Source organism: Bos taurus, chromosome 3 (genome assembly GCF_002263795.3).
Source record: "Bos taurus isolate L1 Dominette 01449 registration number 42190680 breed Hereford chromosome 3, ARS-UCD2.0, whole genome shotgun sequence".
NCBI classification, from domain to species: domain Eukaryota; kingdom Metazoa; phylum Chordata; class Mammalia; order Artiodactyla; family Bovidae; genus Bos; species Bos taurus.
In genome coordinates, this window is record NC_037330.1 from 11,012,184 (window position 1) to 11,038,511 (window position 26,328).

A 26,328-nucleotide genomic window follows, 5' to 3' on the forward strand; every position below is an offset into this window, starting at 1 on the left:
TTTTATAGATGGAGAGACAGAATCTCAGAGAAGCACAATGATTCCTCCAAGACTGTATTTCTAATTTCCAATTTTCCAATACCCTGTTTCCCATCACCCCCTTTCCCTGGCACAATTTCCAGTGGTCCTTAATAGAGCAGGGGAAAGCAGGAATTCTCTTTATTTAGCTGCATATCCCCCTTTCTGCTGCCCTATGCACCCTTATAGTAGGAAAATGTTGGGTCTAGTCATAACGTACATTCAGGCTACCAGGAACTCAGAATTAACCTAATGGTTTGACACAATATAAACTTACTGCTTTGTAGCTGGAAAGGAACAATTCCTTATTTTACAGATGAAGAAACCAGGATCTGAATTGTGTAGTGAGTTGCCCAAGGTTAACCGATTATTTAGATCTGTTTAACATAGAGTTAGACACATGAATTCTCTCGGGGGAAAGTAAACACTGGGCTTGAATTCATTCCCTGTCCTGTTTTAGTTTGTGTGACTCTGAAAAATTCCTGAATTATCTTTGAGTCACACATAAGTTTTTTTTATTTTGGTATTATATAAAACACATATTTTTCACTCACAATATAAATTATCAATAGGCTTCCCTTATGGCACTGTGGTAAAGAATCTGCCTGCCAATGAGGGAGATGGAAAGAGAAGTGGGTTAGATCCCTGTGTCGGGAAGATCCCCTGGAGTAGGAAGTGGCAACCTGCTCCAGTATTCCTGCCTGGAAAATCCCATGGACAGAGGGGTCTAGCTGGCTACAATCCATGGGGTCACAGAGAGTCAAACATGACTGAGTGACTGAGCATAATAAACTGTTAAACTATTTTGCACACACACACACATACACTCACAAATTTTTGCATTTACAGTCAGGACTGGAATCAGTCTCTTGATTTCTAGGCCAAAATCTATTCACTGCATTTACTTTCTAAGTATCATTTAGTCTTAAATGTATACCTCTGATGCTCTTGTTCTAATATTCTTTCGATAGAACTTTGAGCATCTAATTTTTAACTTTCATTCTGTAAAACTTATCCCTATGTGCTTGTGTTCTCTAGAGGAGTTATGGTTCCAGTGTATGTAGGGTAAACAGGTCTTCTCTGCTAAAGGCAGGAATGGAAAATAATCTCCATCTTTCATGCCAGCTGTGATCGATTGATAATCCTTACATATGGTGTCATATTTAAAGTGATATTCAGACCATATCCAGACTCAATAGAAATAAGTTCAGGAGGTGATTAGCTATGTCTGCCATTTGTATGAAAGGAGTAATTGGTCATAGTTTCCTGAGCATCCTCTGGCTCTATACTTGGACTAGAACAGTTCTGCCTTATATCCTCTTCTTAGTTCACTTAGATTTATAGTGAAAAAAAAATTCCTGTCCTCAAAATATCTGCCCCTCATTTTTCAAGGAATTGTTTTCTTTCACTGTTTTCATTTTCTCTTAGGAAACACTGAACTTGAAGAGCCAGGTTCAAAAGCAGAAAGTCTTTGAAGAAGAATTGGCAGCTAATCAGATCCGGCTTAATAATATACAGAAAACTGGCCAGGAGATGATTGACAGCAATCATTATGCCTCCGACAAGGTGGCTGATCGTTTGAGGGAAGTTGAGAGCCTCTGGATTGAACTGCAGGAGGCTACAGAGCAGAAAGGTTAGAAGCAGAGTCTTTTAAGAAATGAATTCCTAAATTCTGAAACCCACCTTCATCTTTACCACCTTGAATTTACCCGATGGCCTCTGTGAGAAGGGAGGGATGTTACTCATTTGCCTCCCTGTGTCTTCCTCTATTGGTCAAGAAATTTAAAAAATCTAACCTAAACTTATCACACACAATTATTATATATTAACACAATTCTTCTATATATTAACACAATTCTTTTCTTCAGATATGTAGGTCTTTTCAACTGAAATTGTATTTGTTTTCTTTTCACTTTTCTCCCTTTTTTTGCTTCCTGTTGAATAAATATTCAGATATCGTGAATTCAATATTGACTATACATCTAAAATAAGTGTCCATAATTCGATTATACATCTTTTTGTTCTATAAATGAAGCAACATATTCTGACTCAGGTTATTTAATTAGGCATTAAAATATGGTTGGGGCCACATGTGAGGTTCCCATGATATTTTATTCTTGTGAAAAGGCTTGATGGCTTGCTGTTTCACCTATCTGGGCATATTCAGGTTCTATTGTAAGCTCTTAAAAAATTCCCATGTCTGCTTGACTAGCCTCTACTTAAATTTAACTTCACCTCTTACTTTGACAAACAAATCAATCATCATAATTAACACAAATAATGATGCTTTTTCTGTCAATAGTCCATTTGTTATAAACATTATCTACAGACATGCCTCTGTCCTGGTTATAGAAAAGATACATCATATTGATTTTGTCGGATATCCTGATTTTTGGTTTAGGAAAACAAATCAACTTGACTGTAACAAGAAGTTGCTGTTACTTCATGTCCTAGTAATTGTTTCACAGAAATAATGCAAATGATTGTTATAAAATCATATGATAAAGAATTTAGCTGAGAACAGTGGATAATCAAAATATTTTCTGGAAGAGAAAATTGTAGGGTGTGGTTTGTGATAAAGAACAGGCACTAAGGCAGAGGTGGCTGATGGTTAGCAAAGTTCTGAGGAAGATATTTAGGAAAAAATACTTCAAAATTTCAAACTGAGCTAACCCCAAGTTTTATTTTCTCTTGGAAAATGACATGTTTATGCTTGAATCCCTTTGAAAGGGAGGTCTCAATAGAGTATAACAAGTGACAAGATAGTTAAAAATCTAACATAGGCCCATACCTCAACAAGAAATGAACATATTGTTTATATCTGTTTTGAGAACACTACTATCTTCAAAAGAAAATCCTATCTGAATTCTACAAATTAATGGTAATTTTTTAATGTAATCACATGTTAGACAGTTATATTTTTCCCATTGGACTATCCAAACATTATATTTTTCCTTAAGTTGGTATAACTTGTAATAGCATATAATGAGGATTAGTTATGATACCTGTCTTACACTTGATGTCTTTTCCTAGGGATCCAGTTGCATGAAGCAAATAAGCAGCTTCAATTTGAAAATAATGCAGAAGACCTGATGCAATGGCTGGAGGAAGTGGAATGGCAGGCTAGATCTCAGGATTATGGGAAAGGCCTAGCAGATGTACAGAATCTGCTCAGGAAACATGGCCTCCTGGAGTCTGCTGTGGCTACTCGTCAGGTTTGTTGCTAGCTCTTTAACCAATTGTGAGCCAAGTTACCCATATACATTCTGAGCACATTCATCATAATTATTATTTAAAAAAAAAAGTGGGACAAAGCAGGAAGCTGTTAGGTATTTAGAATAGGAAAAAAGAAGTCCAAAATGGCGGTGAAGAAAGACAAAGAACAGAAAAAGCCCATGAAAATGGAGCAAAAGAAAATCTGCAGACCGGAGTGAGAAACTCAGGTGAAACAAACACACCCCTTTCTTGGCTAGCCCAAGTTGCATAGGGCAGGCTCATTGGGGAGGAGACAAAAAATATAAAAAAAGGAAGCCAAGATGGATTGAGGCTTCTCCTTTGGGGTCAGCCTGCCCTCACGCCTCAAGAGTGTATTATCCTCTGCTTGCCAAATAAAACTGAGCTATAACCAAGCTTTAACACTGGTCCACCATTTCAAATCTTTGCTCCCATGAGATAGAACTGAAGAAATTTACACAATCCCCCAACATATCTGATACCATGACTTGGATGATATACCGGGAGAGCGTGTAATTTTCTCTGTTCTGTCTTGCAGCAGTGGGCAAAGATTTGAAATGGTGCACCAGTGTTACAGCTTGGTTACAGTTAAGTTTTATTCGGCAAGCAGAGGATAGTACACCCTTGAGGCATGAGGGTGGGCCATTCCCAAAGGAGAGGGCTCAGTCCTTCTTGGCTTCCTCTTTTTATATGTTTTGTCTCCTCCCCCTGAGCCTGCCCTGTGCAAATTGGGCGAGCCAAGAAGGGCGTGTGTTTGTTTCACCTGAGGTTCTCACTCCGGTCCACAGATTTTCTTTTGTTTCATTTTTATGGGCTTTGTCCTTTCTTTGTTTTTCTTCACCGCCATTTTGGACTCCTTTTTCCTATTCTAATTACCCAAAAAAGCCAAAGGTAAAAATTCAAAATGTTTAGTTGGTCAACTACCTCTTTCTAGTATCTCCTTTATCCAGCTATTCTTCTTGGTGCCTGGTGTCTTTTGTCAGAACCCTATGGCTGCTATAAGACTTTATTGACTCTTCTAAATATGATGCTGTACTCTTAATCCAGAAACCTGGATTTTATATAGCCTTATCACTTACTAGTTCTGTGGTGTATCTTTTCACCTGTTTGCACCTCTGTTTACTTACCTGTAAACTAAAAGTTTGGATAAAATTATGTCTTTCTATTCTGGCATCCTACAATTCAAAACTTGAAATATTTTTAATTGTACTTTTTTTCTTTTCTTAAGAAAATTGAAACACAGAGAAATGAAGTGACTTCTCCAATGTCACAGAGAAAATTAACAGCAGGGCCAGGACTATGAAACAGATGTCTAGGCTGTTGGTTTCAAAGTTACCCACTGAAATCACACCAGACTATTTTTTTAAATATAAATTTATTTAATTGGAGACTAATTACTTTACAATATTGTATTGGTTTTGCCATACATCAACATGAATCCCCCACGGGTATACACGTGTTCCCCATCCTGACCCCCCTTCACGTCTCCCTCCCTGTACCATCCCTGTGGGTCATCCCAAAGCACCAGCCACAAGCATCCTGTATCCTGCATCAAACCTGGACTGGCAATTCATTTCATATATGATATTATACATGTTTCAATGCCATTCTCCCAAATCATCCCACCCTCTACCTCTCCCACAGAGTATAACAAACTGTTCTATACATCTTTGTCTCCTTTACCATCATTCTAAATTCCATATATATGTGTTAGTATACTGTATTGGTGTTTTTCTTTCTGGCTTACTTCGCTCTGTATAATAGGCTCCAATTTCATCCACCTCATTAGAACTGATTCAAATGTATTCTTTTTAATGGCTGAAGGAAATGGCAACCCACTCCAGTGTTCTTGCCTGGAGAATCCCAGGGACAGGGGAGCCTGGTGGGCTGCCGTCTAAGGGGTCGCACAGAGTCAGATATGACTGAAGCAACTTAGCAGCAGCAGCAGCAGCAGCAGCAATACTCAATTGTGTATATGTACCACAGCTTTCTTATCCATTCATCTGCTGATGGGCATCTAGGTTGCTTCCATGTCCTGGTTATTAAAAAACAGTGCTGCAATGAATATTGGGGTACACGTATCTCTTTCAATTCTGGTTCCCTCAGTGTGTATGCCCAGAAGTGGGATTGCTGGATCATAAGGCAGTTCTATTTCCAGTTTTTTAAGGAATCTCCACACTGTTCTCCATAGTGGCTGTACTAGTTTGCATTCCCACCAACACTGTAAGAGGGTTCCCTTTTCTCCATGCCCTCTCCAGCATTTATTGCTTGTAGACTTTTGGATCGCACCCATTCTGACTGGCTTGAAATGGTACCTCATTTTGGTTTTGATTTGCATTTCTCTGATAATGAGTGATGTTGAGCATCTTTTCATGTGTTTGTTAACCATCTGTATGTCTTCTTTGGAGAACTGTCTGTTTAGTTCTTTGGCCCATTTTTTGATTGGGTCATTTATTTTTCTGGAATTGAGCTGTAGGAGTTGCTTGTATATTTTTGAGATTAGTTCTTTGTCAGTTGCTTCATTTACTATTATTTTCTCCCATTCTGAAGGCTGTCTTTTCATCTTGCTTAGAGTTTCCTTTGTTGTGCAGAAGCTTTTAATTTTAATTAGGTCCCATTTGTTTATTTTTGCTTTTATTTCCATTTCTTTTTTTTGGGGGGGGCAGGGCATAGAGGATCCTGCTGTGATTTATGTCAGAGAGTGTTTTGCCTATGTCTTCCTCTAAGAGTTATATAGTTTCTGGTCTTATGTTTAGATCTTTAACCCATTTCAAGTTTATTTTTGTGTACAGTGTTAGAAAGTGTTCTAGTTTCATTCTTTTACAAGTGGCTGACCAGTTTTCCCAGCACCACTTGTGAAAGAGATTGTCTTTTCTCCATTGCATATTCTTGCCTCCTTTGTCAAAGATAAGGTGTCCATAGGTGCGTGGATTTATCTCTGGGCTTCTATTTTGTTCCACTGATCTATATTTCTGTCTTTGTGCCAGTACCATACTGTCTTGACAACTGTGGCTTTATAGTAGAGCTTGAAGTCAGGCAGGTTGATTCTTCCAGTTCCATTCTTCTTTCTCAAGACTGCTTTGGCTATTCGAGGCTTTTTGTATTTCTATACAAATTGTGAAATTATTTGTTCTAGCTTTGTGAAAAATACTGTTGGTAGCTTGATAGGGATTGCACTGAATCTATAGATTGCTTTGGGTAGTATACTCATTTTCGCTATATTGATTCTTCTGATCCATGAACATGGTATATTTCTCCATCTGTTAATGTCCTCTTTGATTTCTTTCACCGGTGTTTTATGGTTTTCTATTTATAGGTCTTTAGTTTCTTTAGGTAGATATATTCCTAAGTATTTTATTCTTTTCGTTGCAATGGTGAATGGAATTGTTTCCTTAATTTCTCTTTCTATTTTCTCATTATTAATGTGTAGGAATGCAAGGGATTTCTGTGTGTTGATTTTATATCCTGCAACTTTACTATATTCATTGATTAGCCCTAGTAATTTTCTGGTGGAGTCTTTAAGGGATCATATCATCGGCAAACAGTGAGAGTTTTACTTCTTCTTTTCCAATTTGGATTCCTTTTATTTCTTTTTCTGCTCTGATTGCTATGGCCAAAACTTCCAAAACTATGTTGAATAGCAGTGGTGAGAGTGGGCACCCTTATCTTGTTCCTGACTTTAGGGGAAATGCTTTCAATTTTTCACCATTGAGGATAATGTTTGCTGTGGGTTTGTCATATATAGCTTTTATTATGTTGAGGTATGGTCCTTCTATTCCTGCTTTCTGGAGAGTGTTTATCATAAATGGATGTTGAATTTTTTCAAAGATTTTCTTTGTATCTATTGAGATAATCATATGACTTTTATTTTTCAATTTGTTAATGTGGTGTATTGCACTGATTGATTTGCAGATATTGAAGAATCCTTGCATCCTTGGGATAAAGCCCACTTGGTCATGGTGTATGATCTTTTTAATGTGTTGTTGGATTATGATTGCTAGAATTTTGTTAAGTATTTTTGTATCTATGTTCATCAGTGATATTGGCCTGTAGTTTTCTTTTTTAGTGGCATCTTTGTTAGGTTTTGGTATAGGGTGATGGTGGCCTCGTAGAATGAATTTGGAAGTTTACCTTCCTCTGCAATTTTCTAGAGGAGTTTGAGTAGGATAGGTATTCAGTTCAGTTCAGTTCAGTTCAGTTGCTCAGTCGTGTCCGATTCTTTGCGACCCCATGAAGCGCAGCACGCCAGGCCTCCCTGTCCATCACCAACTCCCTCTTCTCTAAATTTTTAGTAGATTTCAGCTGTGAAGCCATCTGGACCTGGGCTTTTGTTTGCTGGAAGATTTCTGATTACAGTTTCAATTTCTGTGCTTGTGATGGGTCTGTTAAGATTTTCTATTTCTTCTTCGTTCAGTTTTGGAAAGTTGTACTTTTCTAAGAATTTGTCCATTTCTTCCAAGCTATCCATTTTATTGGCATATAATTGTTGATAGTAGTCTCTTATGATCCTGTGTATTTCTGTGTTGTCTTTTGTGATCTCTCCATTTTCATTTCTAATTTTATTGATTTGATTTTTCTCCCTTTGTTTCTTGATGAGTCTGGCTAACGGTTTGTCAATTTTATTTACCCTTTCAAAGAAACAGCTTTTGGCTTTGTGGATTTTTGCTATGGTCTCTTTTGCATTTATTTCTGCCCTAATTTTTAAGATTTCTTTCCTTCTACTAACCCTGGGGTTCTTCATTTCTTCCTTTTCTAGTTGCTTTAGGTGTAGGGTTAGGTTATTTATTTGACTTTTTTCTTGTTTCTTGAGGTATGCCTGTATTGCTATGAACCTTCCCTTAGCACTGCTTTTACAGTGGATTACAGGTTTTGGGTGGTTCTGTTTCATTTTCATTCATTTCTATGCATATTTTGATTTTTTTAAATTTCTTTTGTGATTTGTTGGTTATTCAGCAGCATGCTGTTCAGCCTCCATATGTTGGAATTTTTAATAGTTTTTCTCATGTAATTGACATCTAATCTTACTGCACTGTGGTCAGAAAAGATACTTGGAATGATTTCAATGTTTTTGAATTTACCAAGACTAGATTTATGGCTCAGGACATGATCTATCCTGGAGAAGGTTCCGTGTACACTTGAGAAAAAGGTGAAATTCATTGTTCTGGGGTGAAATGTCCTATAGATATCAATTAGGTCTAACTGGTGTATTGTATTATTTAACATTTGTGTTTCCTTGTTAATTTTCTGTTTAGTTGATCTATCCATAGGTGTGAGTGGGGTTTAAAGTCTCCCACTATTATTGTTATTGTTAATTTCCCCTTTCATACTTGTTAGCATTTGTCTTACATATTACAGTGCTCCTATGTTGGGTGCATATATATTTATAATTGTTATATCTTCTTCTTGGGTTGATCCTTTGATCATTATGTAGTGTCCTTCTTTGTCTCTTTTCACAGCCTTTGTTTTAAAGTCTATTTTATATGATATGAGTATTGCTACTCCTGCTTTCTTTTGGTCTCTATTTGCGTGGAATAGCTTTTTCCAGCCCTTCACTTTCAGTCTGTATGTATCCCCTGTTTTGAGGTGGGTCTCTTGTAGACAGCATATATAGGAATATTGTGTTTGTATCCATTCAGCCAGCCAGTCTGTGTCTTTTGGTTAGGGCATTCAACCCATTTACGTTTAAGGTAATTAACGATAAGTATGATCCCTTTGCCATTTACGTTATTGTTTTGGGTTTGAGTTTATACTCCCTTTGTGTGTTTCCTGTCTAGAGAATATCCTTTAGCATTTGTTGGAGAGCTGGTTTGGTGGTGCTGAATTCTCTTAGCTTTTGCTTGTCCGTAAAGCTTTTGATTTCTCCTTCATATTTGAATGAGATCCTTGCTGGGTACAGTAATCTGGACTGTAGGTTTTTCTCTTTCATCACTTTAAGTATGTCCTGCCATTCTCTTCTGGCCTGAAGAGTTTCTATTGAAAGGTCAGCTGTTATCCTTATGGGAATCCCCTTGTGGGTTATTTGTTGGTTTTCCCTTGCTACTTTTCATATTTGTTCTTTGTGTTTGATCTTTGTTAATTTGATTAATATGTGTCTTGGGGTGTTTTGCCTTGGGTTTATCCTGTTTGGGACTCTCTGGGTTTCTTGGACTTGGGTGATTATTTCCTTCCACATTTTAGGGAAGTTTTCAACAATTATCTCAAGTATTTTCTCCTGGTCTTTCTTTTTGTCTTCTTCTTCTGGGACTCCTATGATTCAAATGTTGGGGCGTTTAACATTGTCCCAGAGGTCTCTGAGACTGTCCTCATTTCTTTTAATTCATTTTTCCTTTTTCTCCTCTGATTCATTTATTTCTACCATTCTATCTTCTACCTCACTAATCCTATCTTCTGCGTCTGTTATTTTACTATTTGTTCTCTCCAGAGTGTTTTTGATATCATTTATTGCATTATTCATTATATATTGACTCTTTTTCATTATTTATAGATCTTTGTTAAACCTTGCTTGCATCTTCTCAATCCTTGTCTCCAGGATATTTATCTGTGATTACATTTTGTTTTCAAGATTTTGAATCCTTTTCACTATCATTATTCAGAATTTTTTATCAGGTAGATCCCCTATCTCTTCCTCTTTTGTTTGGTTTGGTGGGTATTTATCCTGTTACTTTACCTGCTGGGTATTCCTCTGTCTCTTCATCTTGTTTATATTGTTGTGTTTGGGGTGGCCTTTCTGTATTCTGGCAGTTTGTGGAGTTCTCTTTATTGTGGCGTTTCCTCACTGTGGGTGTGGTTGTATGGATGGCTTGTAATGTTTCCTGGTTAGGGAAGCTTGTCTTGGTGTTCTGGTGGGTGGAGCTGGATTTCTTCTCTCTGGAGTGCAATGAAGTGTCCAGTAATGAGTTATGAGATGTCAATGGATTTGGAGTGACTTTGGGCAGCCTGTATATTGAAGCTCAGGGCTGTGTTCCTGTGTTGCTGGAGAATTTGCATGGTATGTCTTGCTCTGGAACTTCTTGGCCCTTGGGTGCTGCTTGGTTTCAGTGTAGGTATGAGGTGTTTGATGAGCTCCTGTCGATTAATGTTCCCTGGAGTCAGGAGTTCTATGGTGTTCTCAGAACTTGGAGTTAAGCCTCCTGCTTCAGGTTTTCAGTCTTATTTTTACAGTAGCCTCAAGACTTCTCCATTTATACAGCACCATTGATAAAACATCTAGGTTAAAGATGAAAAGTTTCTCCACAGTGAGGGACACCCAGAAAGGTTCACAGAGTTACATGGAGAAGAGAAGAGGGAGGAGGGAGTTAGAGGTGACCCGAGTGAGATGAAGTGGAATCAAAAGAGGAGAGAGCAAGCTATCCAGTAATCACTTCCTTATGTGCGCTCCACAGTCTGGACCACTCAGAGATGTTCACAGAGTTGTATAGAGAAGAGAAGAAGGAGGAAGGAGACAGAGGTGGCCAAGAGGATAAAGTGGGGAATCAAAAGGATAGAGACAGATCCAGCCAGTAATCAGTCCCCTAAGTGTTCTCCACCATCTGGAACACACAAAGAGATTCACAGAGTTGGGTACAGAAGAGAAGGGGGAGGGATGAGATAGAGGTGACCTGGTGGAGAAAAAGGAGAGTCCAAAGGGGGAGAGAGCAGTCAAGCCAGTAATCTCATGCCCAAGTAAAAATGGGCACTGAAGATTGGGTTCTTAAAGGTACAAAATTGATAACAAATACCAAAAAGCAAAGATTAAAAATCTAGAGTAGAGGCTGGATTTTCAAAAGTACATTAAAGAAAAAAAAAAAAGTCACAAAAATTATATTAAAAAAAATATATATATATGAAGTTTGCTTTAAAAAATAGGGTCTGTTTTTTTTTTTTCAAAGCAATAGTAGGTTATAAAAATGAAAATAAAGGAGTAATAGAGGATTTAAAAATTAAAAAAAAAGAATGATAGTAAAAATAATAAAAAATATATCTAGGACCTTCTCTGGTGTTGTGGGCAGTGTGGGGTCAGTTCATTTTTGGATAGTTTCTTGGTTCAGCTTATATTTCTCAAGATCTATAGGCTCCTTACTATGTAGTCGGTACTAACTACAGGGTTTTAATCTATTGCACCTGTCACTTCCAAGGCGGTTCCCTCTGTTTTAGCTTCTTCTGCTTGCTGGTCTCTTCAGTGTCTAATTTCCACCTTGACACAAGGGGGCGGTGGTGGACACTTTTTTAGGCTCACTTGTTCAGCCATGTTGTGGGGAGGGAGGGATGCTGCAAACAAATAACACTGGCGTGTGCTCGAAAAGTCTCAGTCACACTGGGCCTGCCCCCACTCACGGTGCGTGTGACCTCTCTACCCACACTGCTCAGGCTCTAGGTTCCTCCACTGGGAACCATCTGAGGCTGGCCCTGGGCTACATGCACCTCCCAGGTCTAAGCTGCTCAGGTTCAGGCACTCAGGTAGTCCTGAGAGGTGCAGACTCGGTTGGACCTGCATTTTGTGCCCTTCCCAGGCCCGAGCAGCTCAGGTGATGAGGTGTTTGGCGAGCACAGTCACTGCAACTTATCGCCTCCCCCATCCCTGCCACTCGGTTTTCTGGGTGTACAACCTGTGCACCTTCTCAGGCGGATGTTGACCTTCCAGAACCCCAAGAAATCTTAGTTAGCAAAGAATCCTGCTTGCAGTTTGGTAGATAATGCCTCTCTGGGGCTGCAATTGCCCTCTTCTGGCTCTGGCTGCTTGTCACCAGAGGGGGATGATCTGCAGCGGGCTAGCTCTGTTCAGTCCTTTGTTCTGTGAGCAGGCCTGACGGTGTCTTCCCTGCTAAACCGCTTCAGGCATGTCTGACTCTGTGTGACCCCATAGATGGCAGCCCACCAGGCTCCCCCATCCCTGGGATTCTCCAGGCAAGAATACTGGAGTGGGTTGCCATTTCCTTCTCCAATGCGTGAAAGTGAAAAGTGAAAGTGAAGTCGTTCAGTCCTGTCTGACCCTCAGCGACCCCATGGGCTGCAGCCTACCAGCCTCCTCCATCCATGGGATTTTCCAGGCAAGAGTACTGGAGTGGGGTGCCATTTAGGTTAGGGCTTTTTGCGTGGTAGCTATCCCACAGTCTGGTTTGCTAGCCCAAGTTAGTTCACTCAGATTGCCCTCGCGGCATTCAGGCCCAGTCCTTACTCTAAGCAGTGCAGCCCACACCTCTGTGCCTAGCTCTCGCTTGCTAGTGGCAGGTGCAGGCGTCTGCATTGCTTCTCCGCTGGGGGAGTTACCGTTGGGCACGTAATCTGTGGGTTTTAATTATTTATTTATTTTTCCTCCCAGTTATGTTGCCCTCTGTGGTTCCAAGGCTTACCACAGACTCGACAGTGAGAGTGTTTCCTGGTATTTGGAAACTTCTCTCTTTTTAAGACTCCCTTACGGGGCGGAACTCCATCCCTACCTCTTTTGTCTTTCTTTTTGTCTTGTGTATTTTTTCCTATCTCCTTTCAAAGGCAATGGGCTGCTTTTCTGGGTGCCTGATGTCCTCTGCCAGCATTCAGAATTTGTTTTGTGGAATTTACTCAGCGTTTAAATGTTCTTTTGATGAATTTGTGGGGAGAAAGTGGTCTCCCTGTCCTATTCCTCTGCCATCTTGTGACCGCCTCCAGACTATTTTTTAAAGTAAATTTATCCAGTAAGTTTTTAGAGTATAGAGGTTACTGAGTCCAAGCTCGTCACATAACAGGCCAATGAATCCAAGAGATGAGATGTTGCGGCAAGGAAGAGACTTTAATCGAGGAGCCAGCAGACTGAGAAAATGGTAGGCTGGTGCCTCAAAATAGCCATCTTATTGGGGTCTGGGTGTCAGGTTCTTTTATGGATCAGAGAGAAAGAAGCAATGAGGAACTAAAGTCAAAAGGCAGAATAGAGAGGGAGAGACAGTGGGGAAGTAAATTGAAAGGGTCTTCAGTCTTGCAAAACATCTCCAAGAGAATTTCCAGCCTGCAGAAATGATGGGTTAATCTCTTCTATTCACAGGTGGGCAGGGACAAGCTATCTGTCAGTAAGCTGAACAAAGGCACTTTAGTTTACAGTCATGCGAAGGGGCAGGGTCCTCCAGGAAAGCCGTTAAGTATGATTATAATAACAAAAGCAATGAAAAACAAGTCAAAGAACAGTTTCCAACATGGAGTCAAATTGGTTTCCTCCCTGCAGCAGAGATACTCTATGTGAGTTTCTAGAGAATTCAGTGGAAATCAACTTCTAGTTGACTCAATTTCTCATCCCAGAATCCAAGCTTGTATTGTATTGAGAGCAGTTAATATTATCAAGCCTTATGTACCAGAAGATCTGCGGACTACTGCTCATGATCCTCAAGCTAATTTCAAGTTAATTTCTTCTATTTGGTAGTGGTTTTAGCATCTGAAAACTTCAGGAAATATGCATCAGATATTATCTGACTACTTCAGAAAGGAGCTAAACAGAAGGTATGGGGGAGGGATTTGTCCCAGGAAGGCATGTAGGGTCCTGCTTGGTTATACTCCTAGTTGTAGTAGAGGCTAAGATACGATGCTTGCAAAAGAAATTTTAGATATGGACTATCAAAGCTGGAAAAGGTCATAAGTATTCTCTCAGTTCAGTTCAGTTCAGTCGCTCAGTCATGTCTGACTCTTTGCGACCCCATGAATTGCAGCACGCCAGGCCTCCCTGTCCATCACCAACTCCCGGAGTTCACTAAGACTCACATCCATCGAGTCAGTGATGCCATCCAGACATCTCATCCTCTGTCGGCCCCTTTTCCTCCTGCCCCCAATCCCTCCCAGCATCAGAGTCTTTTCCAATGAGTCAACTCTTCACATGAGGTGGCCAAAGTACTGGAGTTTCAGCTTTAGCATCATTCCTTCCAAAGAAATCCCAGGGCTGATCTCCTTCAGAATGGACTGGCTGGATCTCCTTGCAGTCCAAGGAACTCGCAAGAGTGTTCTCCAACACCACAGTTCAGAAGCATCAATTCTTTGACGCTCAGCTTTCTTAACAGTCCAACTCTCACATCCATACAGATGCTCTAAAGTCTTTATTGTATACATGAAGAAACTAATATTGCAACATGTGGAGAACTGGATAAAATAGCAACTGACCCTCAGCCAAGTCTATCTCTTTAGTCTGAGGCATCATGCACTGCCTTAGTTTTCAAATAGTACAGTTCAGTTCAGTCGCTCAGTTGTGTCCGACTCTTTGCAACCCCATGAATTGCAGCATGCCAGGCTTCCCTGTCCATCACCAACTCCTGGAGTTCACTCAGACTCACATCCAATTGAGTTAGTGATGCCATCCAGCCATCTCATCCTCTGTCATCCCCTTCTGCTCCTGCCCCCAATCCCTCCTAGTATCAGTCTTTTCCAATGAGTCAACTCTTCGCATGAGGTGGCCAAAGTACTGAAGTTTCAGCTTTAGCATCATTCCTTCCAAAGAAATCCCAGGGCTGATCTCCTTCAGAATGGACTGGTTGGATCTCCTTGCAGTCCAAGGGACTCTCGAGAGTCTTCTCCAACACCACAGTTCAAAAGCATCAATTCTTTGGCACTCAGCTTTCTTCACAGTCCAACTCTCACATCCGTACATGATTACTGGAAAAACCATAGCCTTGACTAGACGGACCTTTGTTGGCAAAGTAATGTCTCTGCTTTGGAATATGCTATCTAGGTTGGTCATAACTTTCCTTCCAAGGAGTAAGCGTCTTTTAATTTCATGGCTACAGTCACCATCTGCAGTGATTTTGGGGCCCAGAAAAATAAAGTCTGACACTGTTTCCCCATCTACTTCCCATGAAGTGATGGGACCAGATGCCATGATCTTCGTTTTCTGTATGTTGAGCTTTAAGCCAACTTTTTCACTCTCCACTTTCACTTTCATCAAGAGGCTTTGGAGTTCCTCTTCACTTTCTGACATAAGGGTGGTGTCATCTGCATATCTGAGGTTATAGATATTTCTCCCAGAATCTTGATTCCAGCTTGTGCTTCTTCCAGCCCACAGTTTCTCATGATGTACTCTGCATATAAGTTAAAATAGCAAGGTGGCAATATACAGCTTTGACGTACTCCTTTTCCTCTTTGGAACCAGTCTGTTGTTCCATGTCCAGTTCTAACTGTTGCTTCCTGACCTGCATACAGGTTTCTCAAGAGGCAGGTCAGGTGATCTGGCATTCCCATCTCTTGAAGAATTTCCACAGTTTATTTTGATCCACACAGTCAAAGGCTTTGGCATAGTCAATAAAGCAGAAATAGATGTTTTTCTGGAACTCTATTGCTTTTTCCGTGATCCAGCGGATGTTGGCAATTTGATCTCTGGATCCTCTGCCTTTTCTCAAACCAGCTTGAACATCTGGAAGTTCACGGTTCACATATTGCTGAAACCTGGCTTGGAGAATTTGAGCATTACTTTACTAGCATGTGAGATGAGTGCAATTGTGTGATAGTTTGAGCATTCTTTGGCATTGCCTTTCTTTGGGATTGGAAGGAAAACTGACCTTTTCCAGTCCTGTGGCCACTGCTGAGTTTTCCAAATTTGCTGGCATATTGAGTGCAGCACTTTCACAGCATCATCTTTCAGGATTTGGAATAGCTCAACTGGAATTCCATTACCTCCACCAGCTTTGTTCGTAGTGATGCTTTCTAAGGCCCACTTTTTTTTTTTTTTTGATTTTTTTTTCCTCTAATTTTATTTTTAAACTTTACATAATTGTATTAGTTTTGCCAAATATCAAAATGAATCCGCCACAGGTATACATGTGTTCCCCATCCCAAACCCTCCTCCCTCCTCCCTCCCCATACCATCCCTCTGGGCCGTCCCAGTGCACCAGCCCCAATCATCCAGCATCATGCATCGAACCTGGACTGGCAACTCGTTTCCTACATGATATTTTACATGTTTCAATGCCATTCTCCCAAATCTTCCCACCCTCTCCCTCTCCCACAGAGTCCATAAGACTGTTCTATACATCAGTGTCTCTTTTGCTGTCTCGTACACCAGGTTATTGTTACCATCTTTCTAAATTCCATATATATGCGTTAGTATACTGTATTTATGTTTTTCCTTCTGGCTTACTTCACTCTGTATAATAGGCTCCAGTTTCATCCACCTCATTAGAACTGATTCAAATGTATTCTTTTTAATGGCTGAGTAATACTCCATTGTGTATATGTACCATAGCTTTCTTATCCATTCATCTGCTGATGGACATCTAGGTTGCTTCCATGTCTTGGCTATTATAAACAGTGCTGCGATGAACATTGGGGTACACGTGTCTCTTTCCCTTCTGGTTTCCTCGGTGTGTATGCCCAGCAGTGGGATTGCTGGATCATAAGGCAGTTCTATTTCCAGTTTTTTAAGGAATCTCCACACTGTTCTCCATAGTGGCTGTACTAGTTTGCATTCCCACCAACAGTGTAAGAGGGTTCCCTTTTCTCCACACCCTCTCCAGCATTTATTATTTGTAGACTTTTGGATCGCAGCCATTCTGACTGGTGTGAAATGGTACCTCATAGTGGTTTTGATTTGCATTTCTCTGATAATGAGTGATGTTGAGCATCTTTTCATGTGCTTGTTAGCCATCTGTATGTCTTTTTTGGAGAAATGTCTATTTAGTTCTTTGGCCCATTTTTTGATTGGGTCGTTTATTTTTCTGGAGTTGAGCTGTAGGAGTTGCTTGTATATTTTTGAGATTAGTTGTTTGTCGGTTGCTTCATTTGCTATTATTTTCTCCCATTCTGAAGGCTGTCTTTTCACCTTGCTAATAGTTTCCTTTGATGTGCAGAAGCTTTTAAGGTTAATTAGGTCCCATTTGTTTATTTTTGCTTTTATTTCCAATATTCTGGGAGGTGGGTCATAGAGGATCCTGCTGTGATGTATGTCGGAGAGTGTTTTGCCTATGTTCTCCTCTAGGAGTTTTGTAGTTTCTGGTCTTACGTTTAGATCTTTAATCCATTTTGAGTTTATTTTTGTGTATGGTGTTAGAAAGTGGTCCAGTTTCATTCTTTTACAAGTGGTTGACCAGATTTCCCAGCACCACTTGTTAAAGAGATTGTCTTTAATCCATTGTATATTCTTGCCTCCTTTGTCGAAGATAAGGTGTCCATATGTGCGTGGATTTATCTCTGGGCTTTCTATTTTATTCCATTGATCAATATTTCTGTCTTTGTGCCAGTACCATACTGTCTTGATGACTGTGGCTTTGTAGTAGAGCCTGAAGTCAGGTAGGTTGATTCCTCCAGTTCCATTCTTCTTTCTCAAGATCGCTTTGGCTATTCGAGGTTTTTTGTATTTCCATACAAATTGTGAAATTATTTGTTCTAGCTCTGTGAAGAATACTGTTGGTAGCTTGATAGGGATTGCGTTGAATCTATAAATTGCTTTGGGTAGTATACTCATTTTCACTATATTGATTCTTCCAATCCATGAACATGGTATATTTCTCCATCTATTAGTGTCCTCTTTGATTTCTTTCACCAGTGTTTTATAGTTTTCTATATATAGGTCTTTAGTTTCTTTAGGTAGATATATTCCTAAGTATTTTATTCTTTCCGTTGCAATGGTGAATGGAATTGTTTCCTTAATTTCTCTTTCTGTTTTCTCATTATTAGTGTATAGGAATGCAAGGGATTTCTGTGTGTTGATTTTATATCCTGCAACTTTACTGTAGTCATTGATTATTTCTAGTAATTTTCTGGTGGACTCTTTAGGGTTTTCTATGTAGAGGATCATGTCATCTGCAAATAGTGAGAGTTTTACTTCTTCTTTTCCAATTTGGATTCCTTTTATTTCTTTTTCTGCTCTGATTGCTGTGGCCAAAACTTCCAAAACTATGTTGAATAGTAATGGTGAAAGTGGGCACCCTTGTCTTGTTCCTGACTTTAGAGGAAATGCTTTCAATGTTTCACCATTGAGGATAATGTTTGCTGTGGGTTTGTCATATATAGCTTTTATTATGTTGAGGTATGTTCCTTCTATTCCACCTTTCTGGAGAGTTTTTATCATAAATGGATGTTGAATTTTGTCAAAGGCTTTCTCTGCATCTATTGAGATAATCATATGGTTTTTATTTTTCAATTTGTTAATGTGGTGTATTACATTGATTGATTTGCGGATATTGAAGAATCCTTGCATCCCTGGGATAAAGCCCACTTGATCATGGTGTATGATCTTTTTAATGTGTTGTTGGATTCTGATTGCTAGAATTTTGTTAAGGATTTTTGCATCTATGTTCATCAGTGATATTGGCCTGTAGTTTTCTTTTTTTGTGGGATCTTTGTCAGGTTTTGGTATTAGGGTGATGGTGGCCTCATAGAATGAGTTTGGAAGTTTACCTTCCTCTGCAATTTTCTGGAAGAGTTTGAGCAGGATAGGTGTTAGCTCTTCTCTAAATTTTTGGTAGAATTCAGCTGTGAAGCCGTCTGGGCCGGGGCTTTTGTTTGCTGGAAGATTTTTGATTACAGTTTCAATTTCCATGCTTGTGATGGGTCTGTTAAGATTTTCTATTTCTTCCTGGTCCAGTTTTGGAAAGTTGTACTTTTCTAAGAATTTGTCCATTTCTTCCACGTTGTCCATTTTATTGGCATATAATTGTTGATAGTAGTCTCTTATGATCCTTTGTATTTCTGTGTTGTCTGTTGTGATCTCTCCATTTTCGTTTCTAATTTTGTTGATTTGATTTTTCTCCCTTTGTTTCTTGATGAGTCTGGCTAATGGTTTGTCAATTTTATTTATCCTTTCAAAGAACCAGCTTTTGGTTTTGTTGATTTTTGCTATGGTCTCTTTTGTTTCTTTTGCATTTATTTCTGCTCTAATTTTTAAGATTTCTTTCCTTCTACTAACCCTGGGGTTCTTCATTTCTTCCTTTTCTAGTTGCTTTAGGTGTAGAGTTAGGTTATTTATTTGACTTTTTTCTTGTTTCTTGAGGTGTGCCTGTATTGCTATGAACTTTCCCCTTAGGACTGCTTTTACCGTGTCCCACAGGTTTTGGGTTGTTGTGTTTTCATTTTCATTCGTTTCTATGCAAATTTTGATTTCTTTTTTGATTTCTTCTGTGATTTGTTGGTTATTCAGCAGCGTGTTGTTCAGCCTCCACATGTTGGAATTTTTAATAGTTTTTCTCCTGTAATTGAGATCTAATCTTACTGCATTGTGGTCAGAAAAGATGCTTGGAATGATTTCTATTTTTTTGAATTTACCAAGGCTAGCTTTATGGCCCAGGATGTGATCTATCCTGGAGAAGGTTCCATGTGCGCTTGAGAAAAAGGTGAAATTCATTGTTTTGGGATGAAATGACCTATAGATATCAATTAGGTCTAACTGGTCTATTGTATCATTTAAAGTTTGTGTTTCCTTGTTAATTTTCTGTTTAGTTGATCTATCCATAGGTGTAAGTGGGGTATTAAAGTCTCCCACTATTATTGTGTTATTGTTAATTTCTCCTTTCATACTTGTTAGCATTTGTCTTACGTACTGTGGTGCTCCTGTGTTGGGTGCATATATATTTATAATTGTTATATCTTCTTCTTGGATTGATCCTTTGATCATTATGTAGTGACCTTCTTTGTCTCTTTTCACAGCCTTTGTTTTAAAGTCTATTTTATCTGATATGAGTATTGCTACTCCTGCTTTCTTTTGGTCCCTATTTGCATGGAAAATCTTTTTCCAGCTGTTCACTTTCAGTCTGTATGTGTCCCCTGTTTTGAGGTGGGTCTCTTGTAGACAACATATGTAGGGGTCTTGTTTTTGTATCCATTCAGCCAGTCTTTGTCTTTTTGTTGGGGCATTCAACCCATTTACATTTAAGGTAATTACTGATAAGTATGTTCCCGTTGCCATTTACTTTATTGTTTTGGGTTCGAGTTTATACACCGTTTTTGTGTTTCCTGTCTAGAGAATATCCTTTAGTATTTGTTGGAGAGCTGGTTTGGTGGTGCAGAATTCTCTCAGCTTTTGCTTGTCTGAAAAGCTTTTGATTTCTCCTTCATACTTGAATGAGATCCTTGCTGGGTACAATAATCTGGGCTGTAGGTTATTTTCTTTCATCATTTTAAGTATGTCTTGCCATTCCCTCCTGGCTTGAAGAGTTTCTATTGAAAGATCAGCTGTTATCCTTATGGGAATTCCCTTGTGTGTTATTTGTTGTTTTTCCCTTGCTGCTTTTAATATTTGTTCTTTGTGTTTGATCTTTGTTAATTTGATTAATATGTGTCTTGGTGTGTTTCGCCTTGGGTTTGTCCTGTTTGGTACTCTCTGGTTTTCTTGGACTTGGGTGATTATTTCCTTCCCCATTTTAGGGAAGTTTTCCACTATTATCTCCTCAAGTATTTTCTCATGGTCTTTCTTTTTGTCTTCTTCTTCTGGAACCCCTATGATTCGAATGTTGTAGCGTTTAATATTGTCCTGGAGGTCTCTGAGATTGTCCTCATTTCTTTTAATTCGTTTTTCTTTTATCCTCTCTGATTCATTTATTTCTACCATTCTATCTTCTAATTCACTAATCCTGTCTTCTGCCTCTGTTATTCTACTATTTGTTGCCTCCAGAGTGTTTTTAATTTCACTTATTGCATTATTCATTATATATTGACTCTTTTTTATTTCTTCTAGGTCCTTGTTAAACCTTTCTTGCATCTTCTCAATCCTTGTCTCCAGGCTATTTATCTGTGATTCCATTTTAGTTTCAAGATTTTGGATCAATTTCACTATCATTATTCGGAATTCTTTATCAGGTAGATTCCCTATCTCTTCCTCTTTTGTTTGGTTTGGTGGGCATTTATCCTGTTCCTTTATCTGCTGAGTATTCCTCTGTCTCTTCATCTTGTTTAAATTGCTGAGTTTGGGGTGTCCTTTCTGTATTCTGGCAGTTTGTGGAGTTCTCTTTATTGTGGCGTTTCCTCACTGTGTGTGGGTTTGTACAGGTGGCTTGTCAAGGTTTCCTGGTTAGGGAAGCTTGTGTCGGTGTTCTGGTGGGTGGAGCTGTATTTCTTCTCTCTGGAGTGCAATGAAATGTCCAGTAATGAGTTATGAGATGTCTATAGTTTTGGGGTGACTTTGGGCAGCCTGTATCTTGAAGCTCAGGGCTGTGTTCCTTTGTTGCTGGAGAATTTGCTTAGTATGTCTTGCCCTGGAACTTATTGGCCCTTGTGTGGTGCTTGGTTTCAGTGTCGGTATGGAGGCATTTGATGAGCTCCTGTCAATGAATGTTCCTTGGAGTCAGGAGTTCCCTGGAGTCAGGGTTTGGACTTAAGTCTCCTGCTTCCGATTATCGGTCTTATTTTTACAGTAGTTTCAAAACTTCTCCTTCTATACAGCACCATTGATAAAACATCTACATTAAAGATGATAAGTTTCTCTACAGTGAGGGTCACTCAGAGAGGTTCACAGGGTTACACGGAGAAGAGAAGAGGGAGGAGGGAGTTAGAGGTGACCAAATGAGATGAGGTGAATCAATAGTGGAGAGAGTGGGCTAGCCAGTAGTCACTTCCTTATGTGCACTCCACAACTGGACCACTCAGAGATGTTCACGGGGTTATACAGAGAAGAGAAGAAGGAGGAAGGTAACAGAGGTGGCCAGAAGGATAAAAGGGGGGAATGAAAAGGAGGGAGACAGATCCAGCCAGTAATCAGTTCCCTAAGTGTTCTCCACCGTCTGGAACACACAGAAATTCACAGAGTTGGGTAGAGTAGAGAGGGGTTAGGGAGGAGACACAGGCGACCTGGTGGAGAAAAAGGAGGGTCCAAAGGGAGAGAGAGCAGTCAAGCCAGTAATCTCACTCCCTAGTGAAAAATGGGTCCTGAAGATTGGGTCCTTAAAGGTACAAAATTGGTAACAAATACATAAAAGCAAAAATTAAAAATCTAGAGTAGAGTTTGGAATTTCAAAAATACGATGTTAAAGAAAAGAAGAAGGAAAAGAAAGAGAGAAAGAACGAACAAACAAAAACAAACAAGGTCGCAAAAATTATAAAGAAAGTACAGGTACAAAATTGATAACTAATACCAGAAAGCGAAAATTAAATATCTAGAGTAGAGTTTGGAATTTCAAAAATACGATGTTAAAGAAAAGAAGAAGGAAAAGAAAGAGAGAAAAAACGAACAAACAAAAACAAACAAGGTCGCAAAAATTATAAAGAAAGTACAGGTACAAAATTGATAACTAATACCAGAAAGCAAAAATTAAAAATCTAGAGTAGAGTTTGGAATTTCAAAAATACAATGTTAAAAAAAAAAAAAAAAAGAAGAAGAAAAATAAAGAGAGAAAACAAACAAACAAATACGAACAATGTCACAAAAATTATAAAGAAAATACAGGTACAAAATTGATATCAAATACCAAAAAGCATAAATTAAAAATCTAGAGTAAAGTTTGGAATTTCAGATATACAATGTTATATAAAAGAAGAAGAGAAAGAAACAGAGAAGAAGAAAAAAAAAAAGTCACAGAAATTATATAAAAAAAAACTATAGGTACAAAATTGATAACATATACCAAAAAGCGAAAATTAAAAATCTAGAGTAGAGTTTGGAATTTCAAAAATACAATGTTAAAGAAAAGAAGAAAAAAACAAAAACAAACAAAAAAAAAAAAACAAGGTCAAAAAATTATAAAATATATATATATGAAGTTTGCTGAAGAAGAAAAAAATAGGGTCTTTTTTTTTTTTTGCAAGTAATAGGATATAAAGGTGAAAATTAAAGGAACAATAGAGGACTTAAAATTTTTTTTTTTTAATTAAAAAAAAAGAAGAAAGAATGATCGTAAAAATAATAAAAATATATCTAGGATTTTTTTTTTTTTTTTTGTGGGTGTTGTGGGTTCAGTTCATTTTTGGCTAGTTCCTTGGTCAGATTTATATTTCTCAAGATCTATAGGCCCCTTCCTATGTAGTCCGTAGTAACCACAGGGTTTTGATCTATTGCCTGTAGCTTCCAAGGCGTTTCCCTCTGTTATAACTTCTTCTGTTTGCTAGTCTCTTCAGTATCTGGTTTCCGCCCTGACTCAAAGGGCACGGTGGAGGACACTTTTTTTTTTTTAGTCTTACTTGTTCAGTCGCGCTGTGGGGAGGGAGGGAGGGATGCTGCAAACAAATAACACTGGGGTGGGCTCGCAGTGCCTCAGCCACCCTGGGTCTGCCCCCGTTCACGGCGCGTGTAGCCTCCCTGTCCACACTGCTCGGACTCTAGGTTGTTCCGCCGGGAACAATCCGAGGCTGGCCCTGGGCTGCATGCACCTTCCAGGTCCAAGCCGCTCAGGTTCAGGCACTCGGGTAGTCCTCAGAGGCGCAGACTCAGTTGGGCCTGCGTTTTGTGCTCTTCCCAGATCCGAGCGCCAATTTGCTCTTCCCAGGCGAGCGCCAATGCTGTGACTTATCGCCTCCCCGCCACTCGGTTATCTGGATGTAAAACCGGCGCACCTTCTCAGGCAGATGTTGACCGTCCAGACCCCCAAGAAGTTTTAGTTAGCAAAGAAGCCTGCTTACAGTTTTATAGATAATGTCTCTCTGGGGCTGCGATTGCCCCCTTCCGGCTCTGGCTGCCTGTCACCGGAGGGGGAAGGTCTGCAGCCGGTTATCTCTGTTCAGTCCTTTGTTCCGTGCGCGGGCCTGGCGGTCTTAGGTTAGGGCTGGCTTTTCGCGTGGTAGGTATCCCACAGTCTGGTTTGCTAGCCCAAATTATTTCGCTCAGATAGCACTCAGGGTATTCAGGCCAGATTCTTACTCTCAGCGATGCAGCCCACGCCGCGCCTCCCTGCCCAGCCCTGGTTTGCTAATGGCGGATGCAGGCGTCTGCGCTGCTTCTCTGCTGGGGGAGTTACCGTAGGGCTCACAATCTGCGAGTTTTAAATTGTTTATTTATTTTTTCTCCCTGTTATGTTGCCCTCTGTGCTTCCAAAGCTCGGCACAGATTCGGCAGTGAGAAGGTTTCCTGATGTTTGGAAACTTCTCTCTTTTTAAGATTCCCTTCCCGGGATGGAACTCCGTCCCTCCCTCTTTTGTCTCTTTTTTTTTTGTTTTTAATATTTTTTCCTACCTCCTTTCGAAGAGTTGGGTTGCTTTTCTGGGTGCCTGATGTCCTCTGCCGGCATTCAGAAGTTGTTTTGTGGAATTTACTCGACGTTTAAATGCTCTTTTGATGAATTTGTGGGGGAGAAAGTGTTCTCCCCGTCCTACTCCTCCGCCATCTTGGCTCCTCCTCTCTAAGGCCCACTTGACTTCACATTCCAGGATGTCTGGCTCTAGGTGAGTGATCACACCATCATGATTATCTTGGTCGTGAAGATCTTCTTTGTACAGTTCTTTTGTGTTTTCCTGCCAACTCTTCTTAATATCTTCTGCTTCTGTTAGGTCCATACCATTTCTGTCTTTTATCGAGCCCATCTTTGTATGAAATATTCCCTTGGTATCTCTAATTTTCTTGAAGAGATCTCTAGTCTTTCCCATTCTGTTGTTTTCCTCTATTTCTTTGCATTGGTCGCTGAGGAAGGCTTTCTTATCTCCTTGCTATTCTTTGGAACTCTGCATTCAGATTCTATATCTTTCCTTTTCTCCTTTGCTTTTCACTTCTCTTCTTTTCACAGCTATTTGTAAGGCCACCTCAGACAGCCATTTTGCTTTTTTGCATTTCTTTTCCATCTGGAAGGTCCTGTACAATGTCACGAACCTCAGTCCATAGTTCATCAGGCACTCTATCAGATCTAGTCCCTTAAATCTACTTCTCACTTCCACTGTATAATCATGAGGTATTTGATTGAGATCATACCTGAATGGTCTAGTGGTTTTCCCTACTTTTTTTCAATTTCAGTCTGAATTTGGCAATAAGAAGTTCATGATCTGAGCCAATCAGCTCCTGGTCTTGATTTTGTTGACTGTATAAAGCTCCTCCATCTTTGGCTGCAAAGAATATAATCAATCTGATTTCAGTGTTGACCATCTGGTGATGTCCATGCGTTCTTCTCTTGTGTTGTTGGAAGAGGGTGTTTGCTATGACCAGTGCATTTTCTTGGCAAAACACTATTAGTCTTTGCCCTGCTTCATTCTGTATTCCAAGGTCAAATTTGCCTGTTACTCCAGGTGTTTCTTGATTTCCTCCTTTTACATTCCATTCCCCTATAATGAAAAGGACATATTTTGGGGGTGTTAGTTCTAAAAAGTCTTGTAGATCTTCATAGAACTGTTCAACCTCAGCTTCTTCAGCGTTACTGGTTGGGGCATTATGATATTGAATGGTTTGCCTTGGAAGCGAACAGAGATCATTCAGTCATTTTTGAGATTGCATCTGAATGAGATTACTTCATTTCAGACTCTTTTGTTGACCATGATGGCTACTCCATTTCTTCTGAGGGATTCCTGCCCACAGAGGTAGATATAATGGTTATCTTAGTTAAATTCACCCATTTCAGTTTATTTTATTTCGCTGATTCCTAGAATGTCGACATTCACTCTTGTCATCTCAAATAGTACAGTGGTACCATAATCATGATGACAATTATGATGCTTTAAAATCTCTGTATTATATAATGTTGTTTTTCGAAGTTAAACTGTCCTAAGAGATGAGAACAGTTGGCTAGTAGAAGATTTTAATTTTAACTCTCTATGGAGTCTTTAATTTTTTCTTGAGAAGTGAGTATACACTCTAAGAAGCTATTGATAATCATTGGTTTGTTCCAAATAGAGGAGAGATAGAGCAAACCCTGTGTAGGTTGAGCACAGAATGGCAAACTAAGATAAATAAAACAAATACATGCTATACATACATCTTTTAGAATACCTTCTTTTATCATCAACTGCCCATCCAAACAACAAAATGAAACAAGCAGAAAACAAAGCTTCTGGATACTGTGCTACTGCTAGACAGTCATAGTTGACCTCGTTAATAAAGATGAAATGAATCTCTTGTATCTATTTTACTGTGCAGTAATATGATTAAAATTTTATTTCTAGGAAGATTCTTCAAACTTCTGCTTCTGTTTTTCTCCTTTCTCATGTATAAGTCAAATGGGAACAGTTATTTCCTTAGATTTGTACAACCAATAGCCAAAGAAAAGCCTTTGAATTTATCTTTTTGGGGTTCTGACACTTATCTTGCAGAGCCAC

At 39.4% G+C, this 26,328-nt stretch overlaps 1 protein-coding gene across 2 annotated transcripts in view; it reads left to right on the forward strand.

Annotated features, from left to right (window-relative positions):
* The window catches only part of SPTA1 (spectrin alpha, erythrocytic 1), a 96,495-nt gene that overhangs the window by 17,311 nt on the left and 52,856 nt on the right, over positions 1–26,328 (forward strand). For both annotated transcript variants that reach the window (XM_024985936.2, NM_001206588.2), the window contains 2 exons: positions 1,447–1,651; positions 3,052–3,233. In XM_024985936.2, the coding sequence (XP_024841704.1) occupies positions 1,447–1,651; positions 3,052–3,233 (387 nt within the window). The remainder of the gene's footprint in view (positions 1–1,446; positions 1,652–3,051; positions 3,234–26,328) is intronic.